The sequence below is a fragment of the Pholcus phalangioides genome, unplaced genomic scaffold (genome assembly GCF_987345545.1).
Source record: "Pholcus phalangioides strain wild (caught in Gottingen) unplaced genomic scaffold, Ppha-v1.0 ptg000007l_1, whole genome shotgun sequence".
Taxonomy (NCBI): domain Eukaryota; kingdom Metazoa; phylum Arthropoda; class Arachnida; order Araneae; family Pholcidae; genus Pholcus; species Pholcus phalangioides.
In genome coordinates, this window is record NW_028301600.1 from 59,314,841 (window position 1) to 59,331,011 (window position 16,171).

Here is a 16,171-nt window from a genome sequence, read left to right on the forward strand (position 1 = left end):
ATATATATATATATTTCATCTTCCCCACATTTCTTTGTATTAATTATTTGTTTCGAAAACAGGAAGGTCGTACAGCACTTCATTACGCCGCTGCCATGTCAAGAAAAGATGGTCAAAACTTGTACAAGCTTCTTCTACAAGGTGGAGCTGATTCTAAAATTCGAGATAATGTAAGTTTTATTTATTTAAATGCAACAAGAATTTCCATCTAAAATCTTCGGGAATTTATTCCTGAATCTTTTTCGCGTGTCATTCTTTCGTACAATGGACATCACCTGATCGCATTTCGGACGTTCAATTATTAAGACACTCGGCTCGGTTTTTGTTTTTTTTTTGTATCGTATTCTGGTCATTTGTATGTTACCGTAAAACAGGGGTCTTCAACTTTTTTCTAGTCGTGAGCACTGCCTGTACCCATCATCAAAAGAGCACCCTTACGGCAAGTTTGACATACGAATGCATGGAATCAGGGTGATTTCAATCCTTTAATGCAATTCATACAAGGTGTTTAATTGAGACGTTGGTCAAGTGCTCGCGAGCACCAAATCGAACACGAGTGGTTTCGAACACTCTGGGGGCTTCAGGGAGCACTATGGTACTCGCGATCAATGGGTTGAAGATGCCTGCCGTAATAGCTCAGGAAACATACATCCTAGGTTTTACTGGTCAATGGAAGGCAATAAAAGTCCGCAAAATACTAAAATAACAGATGCATATTTAATAAATGAATGCATGATGCTACCTGGTTGATATAAATGGGGATTTAGTTAGATATAAATAATAAATTTAAAAATATGTGACATTTACTGGTAACAGCTCGAAATATAAAGCATTTTTCGCACCTATTGTAGCATAAATGCTACATGCAGATCGAAGAGATATCATCTCTATAGACTTGAGCAGTGATAAATAAATGTCAAAAGATATAGAGGTCTGTGTCTCTGTTAACCGGACAAATTCTTTTGAATTGCATCGCAAAAGCATGTCTGATGTATCCCGCCACAAGAGTTAAACTATAGAAAATTGCCTCGGAAAGAATTTTAATAGGAAAATAAAGGAAGCACTTTTACATCCTCTGGTAGCAGCACACAACTCTTTCTTGGTACTTGTATTGTTTTATTATCAGTGTTAATGTTAACTAATGTATTTATGTTCAAAAATCATTTTTGACCGTTAGTTCCTTTGATTGTGAATTTGTCCATCGTTGTGAATAACAACAGACTCTATTTTTACAGCATGGAAGAACTGCCGATTATTATAAAACACATCTCCTTACGTTACCAAACAAAGGTGCTGTGAAAACGAGAACAGGTCCAAGGCATTCAGAGCCCTTGAACCGCTATAGCAAGCAAGGAGGTGATTAGCATTAATCTGGCTTTTCTTATGTGAAATTAGCTGAAACTAAATAACTTAATATATGTGATAGTTCGACTTCATTCATACACAGTACTTGAAAGAATGACAGCTGCGTTGCAAAGAGGAAATGTGGAACTACTTCAGGACTTGGCTTTAGAAGGTCATGGAAGGCACCTGATAGGTAAAACATCTTGGAACGAAGACGTAAGGCAGTTCCTGAAAGAGTTGCCAGCATATTTAGTAAGTATAATTATACAGTAAAAACCCTCTTTATGGTCACCCCTCAGATGCGGTCACTCGCCTTTCATGGCTAAATAATAATTTCCCGATTTATTTTGAAGTATGCGTTCAAACCCCTGGTTAACGGTCACCTCTCTTTTATGGACGATTTTTTTGTCCCGCTTTGTCCGCAAAAGAGGGGTTTCACTGCATTAGGATTTTGGGCATGAAATGCTGGATTTGGTCATGCAACATCAACCGACAGCTACTCTGTGGAAGTTGACTTTTATCGTCAGAAAAATTGACTTTTATAGACATCATTAGATGCAATGCAATTACATTTCTTCCATCGAGATACTAATGCATTTATGCCAGTTTCATTTAAGTCTTGAAAAAAAAATTCCTAAAAGGCATTTTTTGACGGCTGATTCTATCTTTTCACACGATAAGTGAGATTGATTAATTCTCACCTTGATCTTCTTTTAATCATCATGATTCTTTTGTATTTGCAGGGTACAATCCAGTCTCTCCACTCCGCCGTGAGAGCTGGTGATACCGAGGGCGTGAAAGAAATAATTAATAATAATGAGAAACTTTTGAGAGCTCGAGATGAAAATGGATCATTTCCAATCCACATCGCGGCTCAGGGTGGACAAATCGATACAGCAGAATATCTTGTGAACAGTTTTCCAGCGGTCCTATCTTACAAAGATGGAGTAAGGGTTTTTAATTAACATTGCCCTATAATCAGTGATTTTTTAGACTACACTATAGCATAGTAGACTACGTTCAGAAAAAAAGAACAAATAGATGGGAAGCATGAATATGTCAATATAATATTGCCTTTTATTTTTTGTGCTTAAGCAGAATAAGCATATATGGAGGAATATATTATCAGTTCTTTTTCTAAATGATAAAAATATAATATCAAAAATAAAAATATCAGAAAATTATGTTCAAAATATCAGAAAATTATGTTCAAAATATCAGAAGATTATGTTCAAAATATCAGAAGATTATGTTCAAAATATCAGAAGATTATGTTCAAAATATCAGAAGATTATGTTCAAAATATCAGAAGATTATGTTCAAAATATCAGAAGATTATGTTCAAAATATCAGAAGATTATGTTCAATATTTTTTTTTCTCCATGGTTTCAGGTTGGTAGAACTGCTTTACACATTGCTGCACAAAACGCTGATCAGAAGCTGTTCAGAATTCTTCGAGATGCTGGAGCTGACATGAAAATCCTTGATCAAGTACAGTGAAAAAAATTTGATTGTTATTTGCATTTTAAAAATTAAAAGAAACTATTAATATAAAATTTATACTCATATACTGTGTATATATACAAGCATTCGTGATATTATGCTGTGAATGTCAATATTCTCTAGTCACATTGTCCGATAGCATAAGGTTCTGAGGATTTGGAGGTTAATGCGTATAGCTAGAGAATTCTGAATATCTACAGTTACTTTTATTTCACTAAAGAAAGCACTTTTCTGACTGTCCCGACTTTTTTACAAAAAATGTCCCGGTTTTTCACGTATTTTCAACGAAGACAACTTGACTTTTTTTCTCCTTATTTTATTTTCAAATCAATGATTAAAATTATCTTCCGAACTCAGAAATTATATTATTATAATCACGACTACAAATAAGAATATTCATCTCACATATTTGTGTCAATTTTTTTAAATTCACTGCAATTAGTAGTAGCGCTTCATTTCCCGTGATTGGCGACTTTTCTATGATTTTATCAAGAGTAGGCAACTTTGCTTACTTTTAGCACCATTTATGGAGATAATTGGCAATATATTGGAAATGTGTCGAATTTTTTCCGTTTTTCGAAGCCCAATATCCCGTATTTTCCTCGAGCAAATATCGTCAGCCTATGTTGAAGGAGAGGTTAAAGGGTGAAATTTTTCCCCCCTCCAATCCGGTGCTCGGGTCACCAGACCCATCTGCTCCCCTGTTTCTATTTGCTGCCTTGGCCACATATAACTTTTGAAATTACTCCCTACAAAAACTACTCTATTGTCTCTTGATAGTTTCAGTTTTAGCACACAACGTTTTATCAAGATAAGCCCTCTAGAATTTTTTGCTTTTTAATGTGCATATTATACATGAAATATGTAAAACGATATACATATAATATACTAAATTATTCAGTATAACATACATTGCGTTGTATACATTTCTTTCTGATGTAGAATCATAAGCTTAAACATGACAACAATGTCATTTCAATATCGCATTTAAGTGTACAGGTCGTTTATTTTTTTATTCATCTTTGCAGAAAGGTCGGACGGCGGAATTTTATTTGCACAACCAAAAGATTGATCATCAAATAGGAAAATATAATGGCAGTTTGGATGCACCTCGGAGTTTCGTGCAGCAAGCGAAACAAACGAATGGTCAAGAATACAAGTCATATAGGCAAAGGACTTACGATAGGCAGCGGGGAGCAAGACTGGTTGATATCTCATCCATAAAAAGCAATGGCTCTTCCGATGGGAACAATGAACCAAGCAAATCTGTTTTAGGAAATATTAATCGATCTTTGAAAAGAAACTCTACTAAAGAAGATGATGCCGATACTATCGAAGAACAGGAGAATGGAGACAAAAATGAAAACGAGTCAGAAAATACCAACGATGAACCGCCAGAATCACAAGATAATAGCAATGAAAATGAACGCGATCCAGAACAAAATGAAAACGATGATACGGGAAATGGCGAACCTCCTGAAAATGGTGGCAACGAAGAGAATGATGATGCGGGTGATAATGGTTCACACACAGAGCCTGAAAGCCAAGAAAACACCAACGAAGATACTCCGTTAGGCGAGGAAGAAGAACAAGACGATGAGGAATGTAGCAATATAGAGGCTGAGGACGTTACTGGTGATAATGAAGAAGGGGATCAGGCTGGTGAAACAGAAAATGGAGAAGATTCATCACAGACGTTTGAACAAGAAAATTCATCCGAGCATACAGTTCGTGAAGTGGGAAGTGGTCGACCACAATGTAATATTGATGAATCTAATGAAGAAGAGAAAGATATAGAAGACAATTTGCCTCCAGAAGAAGCTGCAGCTGACGAAGTTGCTGAAAATGCTGAAGAAGAAGAAAAACAAGATGAAGTAGAAGAAACTGAAGAAAACGAAGGTGATGAGAAAGAAGATAATGATGAAAAGGAGGAAAAGGAAGGCGAAGAAGAAGGTGAAGAAAAAGAGGAAGAAGGTGAAGAAGTGAAAGAAGATGAAGAAGAAGTGAAAGAAGATGAAGAAGAAGTGAAAGAAGATGAAGAAGAAGTGAAAGAAGATGAAGAAGAAGTGAAAGAAGATGAGAAAGAAGTGAAAGAAGATGAAGAAGAACTTAGAGAAGATGAAGTGGAAGTGAAAGAAAATGAAGAGGAAGTGAAAGAAGATGAAGAGGAAGTGAAAGAAGATGAAGAGGAAGTGAAAGAAGATGAAGAAGAAGTGAAAGAAGAAGAAGCGAAGGAGGAAGAAGAAGTAAAAGACGAGGAAGATGAAAAAGAGAAGGAAGATGCAAAAGAGGAGGAAGATGCAAAAGAGGAGGAAGATGCAAAAGAGGAGGAAGATGAAGTGAAAGAGGAAGGAGATGAAGCAAAAGAGGACGAAGAAAAGGTGGAAGGTGAAGGAGATGAAGCAAAAGAGGACGAAGAAAAGGTGGAAGGTGAAGGAGAAGAAGTGAAGGGAGATGAAGATGAGACAGTGAAGGACCAAGTAGAGGAAAGGGATGGTGAAGAGAATGCGGAGAAAAACGAAGATGTAGAAGAAGCTGAAGACGATGCAAAAGAAGACGAAGAGGAGGGAAAAGAAGATGAAGGAGTTCCAGATGTAGAGGAAGAAGAAGAAGTGAATGAAGATGATGAAAAAAAAGATGGAGAGGAGGTGATAGAAGGTGGAGAGGAAGTGAAAGAAGTTGAGGAGGAAGTGAAAGAAGTTGAAGAGGAAGAGAAAGAAAATGACGAGGAGGACAAAGGAGATGAGGAGGAAAAGAAGGAAGAAGACGAAGAAGCAAAGGAAGATGGTGATGATGCAAAAGAAGATGAAGAAGGGGGGAAAGAAAATGAAGATGAAAAAGGAAATGAACTTAACGATGATGAATGTGATGCCGAACCAGCTGCGGAAGAAAATGAAGCCGAAAACGCGACTGAAACATCAGAAGCTGTTGATAATGAAAATGAAGTTGCAGATGAGAATAAAGACGACGAAGTAGCTCACGCTGAAATTGGACCAGAGACAGAAGAAGCTACAAATGATGACGCAGAAGCTGAGGCTAATCAAAATGATGAAAAAGTAGCTGACGCGGATGATGAGAAAAACGAAGAAGACATTGAAGCAGAAAACAATGAAGTGGAAGGCGGTGAAAATAATGAAAATGATGATGATAAAAATGAGGTTAACGAAAATGATGATGATAAAATGGATGAGGCTGAACAAGATGTAGAGAATGAAGATGAAGAGCAACCCGAAGGAGGTGAAGAAGAAGGAGCAGCTGACGAAGAGAATGCTCAAGACCCTGATGAAAACAGAGATACTGAACAGGAAGAAGGTGTTGGAGAGGAATGCAATGAAAATGACAATGCCGAAATTGAAGCTGAAGATGGGGATGGAAATCCTGAAGAAAAAAGCAATGAGAATGGAAACGGAGACGATGATCCAAATGCAGAGGAATCGGAACAAGCAAAGGATAATGCAGAAAGAGAACCGAACGATGAAGAAAATGATCAAGAAGATACGGACCTGAAGGATCTCGGTGACGATGAGGCTAACGATGGTAAAGTGAATGACGACAATGAAACTGTTGAAGACGCACAGTATGAAGAAAATCAAGCCGAAGAAGAAGAGAGCTCTAAAGTTCAAGCGCACCAAACAAGTATGCATAGTACTATAGTAATTGTATTATAGCCACCGCAACAAGGCCCGCACTCTTGGTAATAGAAATGAAAAAAAAACTAATATATATAACTAAACAAGTTGTTTGCACTTCAGGAATGAAAATTTTAAAGAAAATCTAAACAACATAAGAATTTAGAGCAGTGATTCACAACCGGGGATACGGGAAAACATTTTTGGGGGTGCGAGATGAAAAAAAATTACAACATATTGGCTGTGATTATTCATAAAAATTAAAATGATGGTGAAAATTAAATTTTTCAATTCATAAAAAGATATGAATCATACCAATATTTAGACGCCTCATCTTCTGGCTTCAGCTCGCATAAATGTGCCATACGAATTTTGCGTTGTAAGTTTCTTTTTCGATTAGCGATCGTACTTGTTTACCATTTCCGTTGAGAAAAAACACCATTATTTACTTTCTTGGTTTGTTTACATTGGTACCTCACGTTATTAGCATGTTGAGCTTAGATTTGATACTGTCGTGAACACGCATGACTCAGGAAAAAGTCAAAAAATTCAGTCAAGTGTCAAAGAAACATTATTTTATAATTAACAAGGACAATGCATTGCGGCTGGAATCAATAAGCGAAGAACTATTCAATGAATATGACGTGAATGTCGCATATATACGCTCTAGCGAAGGAAAATCTCTATCTCCTCTGTAGCTTAGTGGTCAGAGCACTCGTCCGGCAATCGAGGGACCCGGGTTCGACTCCCGGTGGAGGCAGAGATGAGTTTTTTCCTTCCTTAAAAAAAAAAAAAAATTAACATCTCAAATAATAAATATCTTCACAACATCCAGTCTTCTGTATATCTTGTATTCAATGAATCTTTTTTTCCAAATCTCAAAGAAATGTTACAAAAATAGTGGTTTTTAGTGTCGTTTTTGAACTAATTTTCAAAAAAGAAAACGTGAAGCCAAAATTAAATATTAGCCATAGCCGAAAAGACATTAAATAATAACTAAAATTATTCATAGAAATTAATTATGGATAATTAATGTAATCAATTACAGAAAAAAAACCGGAAGGTAAGTCGCATTGCTCTGGGAGTGCCGGAATGCAGAAATGTATATGCTTTTATAATGGTTTGTCACTTGTGCAAGTGACGATGGCTGACCAATAAGTGCTGTAGAGAGAAACGATGTCAATCTCCGCTGTTCATACGAAGTACGAAAGCCTGGATAACCAAGCGGAGATCGAGATGTATATAGTTCGGAAAGAAAATTCACATTCCTCTGTGGATCGAACCACCAATCTCTCACTGTCCGGGCGAGTGTTCTAACCATTGAACTACAGGAGAAAGGCATCTTCATTCCTTAGAGCATATGTGTGAATGCTGGACAGCCTAGCTCACTCGCTGAGACACACACACACCGCTAATAGCTCTTATTCAAAAATTGACATTCCTCTGTGGGAATCGAACCACCAATCTCTCTTTCCGAACTACATCTCGATCCCCGCTTGTTTATTCAGGCTTTCGTACTTCGTATGAACAGCGGAGAGTGACATCGTTTCTCTCTATATGTCGCCATCTGGTTCGATTCTCCACAGAGGAATGTGAATTTTCTTTCCGAACTACATCTCGATCTCCGCTTGGTTATCCAGGCTTTCGTACTTCAATAAGTGCTGTTTTGAGGATAACGTTATCTGGCATTATGGAGAACGATAATATAACACTGGACTAGAAAGAAGAAAAATCTGCTTTAAAAGTGGGAGTTATGGTGACGAACATTTTGCAAGCTAATAACTATGGTGGGTGGCTTTCTTCTGGGGAAAAAACAGATTTATCTCACGGTCCACTAAGCTACAGCCCTGTCAGCCTCCCACCAGGGTCGCCTTCAGGAGCGGCACGTGAGGCTTCGCACTCGGGCGGCAGGTAAGCTCGAGACTCCCCTGCGTCACGTCATTCGAGTTGATTGCGTAAAAGTTGAGTGCAGTGTTTACACATAGAGTATTTAAATCAGAATTGATTGGGTTAACTAAAGCACTTTCACTTGAAAGATGTTACGAGTTTTATACCCGATTCGTCCTCGTCAGAATCTTTCCTGATGCGTGCGAAGGTAAAACAGAAATGGAAACATGACCACAGAAAAAAATCGCTATAGCAGGAAGTCCCCCACCCCCCAACGAGGCGGTTAACGTGCCTACCTCTCGGTGAGACATGAAAAAAAAGAACGCTGCCGTTCGGAATTGGCAATAAATTGAAGGTCCCATCTAATTAGCTACTTGTGTGCAGAAAATGACCGAGGTGTGACAAAAAATGATCAGATGAAGGTCGTCGGTGACTGCCCATACTATTTATCTATATAAAAACAACACGGGATCGTTCTCTGTTCTCGTAAGGGTGGTATTCACCGACTGGTTTAAACCCTGTCGGTAAATATCACCCTTGACGTACCGATTTAACTCGTGAAAATACTGAACTGATTTTTATGCTATTTTCAGAAGATCATTTAGATGAATTAATAGAGCATTGGATACGAGAGGGTGATCTACTGAGATTGGAGCATGTTGTACTTGCTGGTCAAGGAGAACGACTGATTGAAAGAACGTCCGAAGATAAACAAGTGCAAGATTTTCTTGATTTAGTTCCTATATACATGGTAATTTGCATAAAACTTTGTGTTGAAGCTTGATTTGTTTATTATTAGGAGAAATAAAGTGATTGATCCTAACGATTATACTGTAGGTGAATCGAGCATTAATGAGTTGATACTGTTGCAGCATTTTAAATGCTTCAGAGTCAGACATAGAATTTAAAAAAAACCTTTAAAAATCTCGTATTTCGATTGCGATTAGATCCCTGTTTTAAGACAATGCAATTTCAATTACAAAATTATATTTAAAAACAAAACAACTCAATCGGAGAAGAAAACACAATAAAAATTTGAAAATCCGATTTAAAAAAATCATTTCTGAGATTAAACTGTGAGAATCACTGGATTAAGTTGTGTCGACACAACTTAATCCAGTGATTCTCAAATTGTTCGTCACGGCTCCTAAAGCCATTGTGTTGAGCTCTCGATATTGATGTGTGCATGTTTACTGTTCTGATGCGGTTCTTTGTTAGACTATTTCAGGGATTCGCAGAAGTTAGGCGTCGACTAAGGCAAGGGAGCCGCGGGTGGCAAAATTTTTAGAATCACTGACTTAATTCGATAAGGGACCCTTCGATATCACTGACCTAACTTTTTATGCATTAACAAAATGTTGTCTGAAGTTATGTGTTTTTGCAGGCAAAAATTCGCGCGGTGCATGAAGCAGTGGTGAGAGGGCATCTACGAGACGTTAGATCGATACTCACTCGTAAGAGGTTTGCACTCAGTCGTGATCATGTTGGTGCAAGTCCACTCCACCTGGCAGTACTACATGGACATGCAGACGTGGCAACTTATATTATATCACACTTTCCTGAAACGATGGATGGGCCAGATAATGTAAGTTATTCGATAATTTTCTAAGTAGTCGGGACATTTTTCTTCTCTAATAAATTACTTCATCTAGATCAGTGTTTCTCAAAATGGGAAATATCACCTCCTGGGGACGATGGAAAGGTTCAAGGGGGCAATAGAAGCTACGGGTATAACATAAGACTCTATGGATTTGCGTGAGTTGGATGGTGAAGAGAGAAAAGATTTTCTGAAGAAGGGACGATGGAACAAAAAGTTTGGGAAACTATGATCTTGACAAGTATTTTCCCGAAGTGGACAATATTGCCCCATGGAGGCGATGGAATGGTCCAGAGAGGCGTAGAAGCTTTGAGTTTAGTATAGGATCCTGTGAGCTGGTGTGGGATGGGAGGCAATGAGAAGAAAAAAATTTTGAAGAAGGGGGTTGTTGAACCAAAAAGTTTGGGAAACTATGATCTAGATACTCTGTCTATGACCATCTCATACGTCCGAGAGATGAATTAACTACACAGCAGTGATAGCTAGTATTTGCATAGAAGAATTAACTTTTTTTTTTAATTGAATCAAATGATTTTTTTTCTCCTGCTATTTCATTTGCTTCATTGCATTCACTCATCTTATTGTTTCCACACCATCCCCTTTGAAGTTTGTTGCTGTTCGAACTAGAAACTCTCATAGCGTCGTCGATCGTTCTCATGCTGCATCAAAATTCCTCTGTAATCATATGACTACTTTTGGCCATTTGGATGAAATCATTTTCACACTAGTGGAAAGAGTTTAGGTTTGGCTTCAGGTAGATAACATTCACTTCGTGGTGGGGACATGTGGTGTTGGGAGATCCAGGACAAAAGTGATTTGATTATAGAGGAATTCTGATGCAGCACGAGAATGATGGCGTTATGGCTACTGTGTCTAGTTCAAACAGCAACAATCTTGAAAAGCATTTTTCCGAAACTTCGACGAGTGGATGCGATGCAGGCATTGTCCCCACAAGGGCGGGACTGACAGGGCTTTAGTCCTGGGGCAAGGGACAATTCTCATAATGTTTTTGCTTTTTCACGCTATAAATTAACTATAGAAGGGCCCATGAAAAGTTTGACCTGGGGCCCTACTCCAGGATGTGGCAGCTATCGATGCCGCAAACCGAATTGTTTGAGAAAATTTTTTTTTATTTTTTAAAAGTAAATAATCTTTCTATAGGCGCACTTTTATATATTCTATCTTTCACAACATTAAAGCCAATGGTGCGATTCAGAACGGTTACTCAAAGATTTCATTACATATGCATGATGCGAACCTTTTAAACCGGAATTTGATGTGTTAGACGTTCGGCTACCAGGTTGGTGTGAACTCTGCAAACAGTGGATGTGAAAATCACACAAAATTCAGTTTAGTATGCTGGGAGCGTTTATAGTATGCTTTGATGGTTTTAAAGCTTTAGGGCTTTTGCATCTGCAGCACGGAACTTGATCTTTCTCTCGGATACTTATGACTTGAGACTGCGTTTCTCCCGTGACTGGTCAAATTCGCGACCAATTGTGGCTATAGGTGCCCTTATTCATATACAGTACAAATTTTCTCGTCCTGAAATAATGAGCCAAGGTAGATTTATTGATAACTTAATGCTGTGCATTAGCAATGGTACGAGTATTTTTTAATTTAAGGAGAATTATCAATGCATATTTTCTAGGTCCTTCATTTAAGTTTTTATTAAAACAGTTTGCGTTAATTTCAGGAAGGTAGAACACCCCTGCATTATGCGAGTACACTTCCAGACAATGGAGCACTTTACAAAATCCTCAAAGCTGCTGGAGCGGATGAAAATATCGAAGATAAAGTACGTATGAAATTAAGAAGTTTTAACTCAATTTTTATTTATTTATATTTATCTATTTATTCATTGATGGAATAATTACATATAATAAGGCAAGTCAGTTTCGCAAGTACACATATGCTCCCAAGATTAAGTTGTTTAGCTTTCTCATTATGCTCCACGGTGTTATTTGATGCTTTGCGTATTTCGTAACACCAGGGCCGGCGCCAGGCATGAGGCGACGAGGCAACTGTCTAGGGCGGCATTTTTTATGACAGATTTGTTAGTCACAACTAACACTCTCTCAGATCTTCACACATCGAAATCATTTTGAGGGTAAACCGCGAGTGAGTAAATAAGCCCAAGTAAACATAGTACTTTTGGAATGCTATTTAATGCTCAATTCATTTCCATACACGTCCTCACGGCCCCCACAAGAGTCGGGCTGACAGGGCTCCAACCCTGGGGACCGGGGACGATTCTCATCATTTTTTGTTTTTTCACGCTATAAATTTTCTTTTGAGGAGGTCCCTGAAAAGTCTGGTTTGGGGGGCTTGCCAGAGGTCCCAGAATAGGAGACCTTCTCCAAGATGTGGCGGCCATGCACGTCCTTTTCTGCACTTCCAATAAGTGCCGCCGGTCTCTCCAGATATGCTAGATAGCCGGACATAGACAGCCAAACTATAACTTTTCTTTTCTAACCTTCAGGACGGTTCGAAATCACAAAAGTGATGGGAACCTCGGTGCATCTGGTTCTTCGGGTTCAGGTCTCCAATGGTTTCTGAAATTGCTCGTAGGTTGCTGCTTCTCTTCTTTGCAGAGGATCATTTTTCACTCTTTATCAACATTTTTCCAGTTAACTTCCTTTTTGGCCGAATACCTCAGCAAGTTTTAATTCGTTGTTAATATTTCGACAAATGCCTCTTGCGGCCAACACCATACTAGAGATAGGCCTATCTGTAGCATGGTGCTGTTTCGGGTCAGGAATGATTTGACTGCTCGTTTTTGATCATTTGATCATTTTTGTCGCACCACGGTCATTTTCTGCACGCGAGGGCTAATTAGACCGGGACCTACAATTTATTTCCGATTCCGAACGGCAGGCTTGGTTTTATACTCATCGAGTGGTTGGCGCGCTAACCCGTCGATGGGGCACTCCCTGCGGTAGCAATTTTTTGCTGCGGTCAAGTCGCCGTTTTTTGTTGTACCCCTGTGTCAGGAAAGTTTTCTGACAAGGATGAACCGGGTGTCGAACTCGCGACACCTCTAAACATCCTTTGGTACTTTAGGCGAGCATCTTATCGACCGGGCTACCGCGCCCCTGCTCGTTTTTGTATACCAGTGATTCTCTAAGGGCATCGCGGCTCGTAGCCAACCTTTGTCAGAGGCGTCATGGTGAGCTTGCAATATTCATATGTTTCTGTACATTGCTTCGAAGTTGGTCTTTGTTAGGCTGCTCTGGGGAGCAGTGGATGACTGTTGAGTAGGGCAAGAAAGCCACGGGTGAAGAAAATTAAGAGTCACTGCAGTATACTTATATCTGTTTTCCTTCAGTCTGTTATCTGAATCGTCTGACAGACTCCTCTTCTCGCGAACAAGATGCCATAAAAATTCGTTAGATTTATGCCATTTTTCTGCAGCGGTCTTCTTAAAATAATATTATATTTTACTTGCTTTGACCTGACTTATTCCCCTACTGCAATTTGACAGCCCACAATATTTGACCAACCAAATATTAGTTCCAAGTTTGTCTTCGGCGAACACCTTAAATTTTTGGGTTATTTATTGTCTTTGTCTTCCCTACGGAATTAGACCAGTGTTTCTAAAAGCGTGCGCCCCGCGGCTCCTAGGGGCGTCGCCAACCTTCGTCAAGGATATCGGAGCGAGCTGATGACATTCACAATTACCCATTTAGTGCTTTGAAGTGGTTCTTTTTTTAGACTATTCTGGGGAGCCGCGGAATAAACGTGTCATGGCAAGGGAGCCACGGGTGGCAAGAGTTTGAGAATTACTACTATAAATCATCAGTGTGATCCGTCCCTCTTCAGGGGTCGCGACTCACACTTTAGGAACCACCGTATTAGTTTAATAGACGTGAAAAAAGAAAACTCTTTTCATATCCAAGAGGTGGCAAAAAATTATTCGCCTCAGGCGGAAAAATTTCTAGGACCAGCCCTGTGTAACACCATCAGTTTCATATACTGGTAACGGGAAATATCTGATTAGAAAAACAGTTTGAAATATAAATTTTAAGCATCATATTATACAGTACTGCATCATCATCATTTTCAATCCACTGCTGTATGCAGGTTGGCTCTAAATTTTTAAATTTTTCTATGTCCGAGAGAGAGAGAGAGAGAGAGAGAGAGAGAGAGAGAGATGCTTTTGCCGTCCAGTTTACTCCAGCCATCCTGTGGATCTCATTGTTTGGGGACGTCTTTTTAACCAACCTTTCAAGTACAGCTGAAAATATCTAAATACTGTTTTATGGAAGCATAAATTGTAAAATTGCGAGAGTTTTCTAAGAAAAATCATTTTTCATTCAAAAATCATTGTTCAGTCGGCATGGAATGCGAATTAATATCTTATAGTTAATTTTTTTTTTCTCTACCATAAATGATATGAGAAGTATACGGAAACGGGGTATGATTTATTAATACTGCATAAGTAGTTTTGTTCAGTTATTTTATTATATAAATTATTTTTTCCATCTTATTCTTTATGAATAAAAGAAGTACGTATATTGATTCTCTTATTTGCAGATTTAAAATGAAGAGTTTGTGAATGAAAATTTATGAGTGTTTTTCCTGTTCCGTTCTTCACTTGAATAATTAATTACTGCAATTTTTTTTCAGTCTGGACACAGTCCGAAATACTATTTGAGCCATCGTGGTGAACTCATGCTGTCGGAGCTTCTCGAGCCGTATGCGTTGAATGAATAGATTGGTTAGGACAATAAAAAATTCAAAGATACCCGTGATTTCAGAACTCCATAATAAAAAAAATGGAAAACGACTTCGAGCTTAAACCATATCCCTCAACATTTTGTCATAATAATCAATATTGCCATTTATTTCACAGCTGATCGAACTGAACCATGATATGAAATATAGGTATGAAGATTCAAATTCAATGCTATTATTCTCAAACGCTGTGTCAATCGAGTGACTGTGAAAATTTCTAAATTTATCTAGGAAAAAAGTGACTTTAGAGTATGAAAAATTATGAATTATTACAGTGAAAGAGAACGTGATATCTATTGAACGCGGTAACCTATTGACTTAATTTATTGGAAGTAAGCCAAACTGTGATGCGTTCGTGCATGATGAATGATATTTTGAAGGATCAACTGCCATTTCTTTTACATTTGAAAGGTACCTGTGATTAAGAGATATAGATTTTATATTCAGAGATCGATACGCGTATAGTTTCGTATTCGTGAAAGGATTTGGATGGTAATTTTTCTTAAGTTGTCAACTTACGATAAGGATCAAAACTCTTCCAAAGGAAAATATTGAGGATGAATGCAAAGCGTGGCATCGTTAGCCAAGTTGAACACATCAGTCTTTCAATTTCCCTTCTTCATAAATGACTTTAAAGTAACTAAAAATGTATTTTAGACAAGCGTATCAATTTCCATTTTAATAGATGTCAATGGCAATATATATGCTTTTGAAAAAAACGTTTTTTGTAAAGTTTGTATGGCAATAAAATTTTTTAGAAAGTTACTTGTTATTCTCTTGAATTTATTAATAACTATGCGAAATTGGTGAATGAGCAATATTTTTGGTTGTTCGCCAGGTCTCTGGCCTTTATGTACTCTAATTAGGATGACCATATTTTTTCCGAATGATACACGATTTCCGTTACGCTAGCGATTTCACGATTCAGCAATATTAAAGCTATCTTTTTCAACAAAAAAAACCTACAAAATCAGCATTTTTACAAAAGCGATGCAAAAAACATGCAAAAACAGATTGTCTGCAAAAGAAGAAAAAAAAACCGTGACTTATTATTACCCTGACAAACTAATTGGCGGGGGAATAACACTTTAGAGCTTATTCTAGTGCTCCTTGATGGCCCAGGCTGACTCATCCACCATCTTTGAGCGAAGTGTGACATCAGTATTAAGGGCCATTCAAGTATTACGTCAACAGAATTTTGGTCATTTTTGACCACCCCCTGCCCCCGTCAGCAAAATTAATTAAGCTGGGCCAAAGTCTCCTAGTCCCTATCTAGGAGAATCTTCTCTGATTCCCCAAAGGAGTACGTAGGGGCAGAGGGTGCCCTTGCTCTCTCACCCAAAACATAAAAAATAAAAATAAAAATTACAAAAAAATTGAATATTGAATAAAAAATACCTTTATGTGTAATTGCTTTAATCAATTTCTGTTAATTTAAAATGCTTTTTGAAAGCAAGTAATTTGAAATTTCTTT

General features: G+C 38.0%; 1 protein-coding gene across 1 annotated transcript in view; it reads left to right on the forward strand.

Moving 5' to 3' along the window:
* Positions 1-15,427, forward strand: part of LOC149085560 (uncharacterized) — a 69,155-nt gene extending 53,728 nt beyond the window's left edge. Inside the window, exons 13-22 of the mRNA XM_089233659.1 lie at positions 63-170; positions 1,236-1,356; positions 1,448-1,596; positions 2,088-2,291; positions 2,737-2,835; positions 3,876-6,483; positions 8,957-9,114; positions 9,748-9,948; positions 11,657-11,758; positions 14,590-15,427. Coding sequence (XP_089089785.1) covers positions 63-170; positions 1,236-1,356; positions 1,448-1,596; positions 2,088-2,291; positions 2,737-2,835; positions 3,876-6,483; positions 8,957-9,114; positions 9,748-9,948; positions 11,657-11,758; positions 14,590-14,676 — 3,837 coding nt within the window. The 3' untranslated portion in view covers positions 14,677-15,427. The remainder of the gene's footprint in view (positions 1-62; positions 171-1,235; positions 1,357-1,447; positions 1,597-2,087; positions 2,292-2,736; positions 2,836-3,875; positions 6,484-8,956; positions 9,115-9,747; positions 9,949-11,656; positions 11,759-14,589) is intronic.
* Positions 15,428-16,171: the final 744 nt, after the last annotated feature.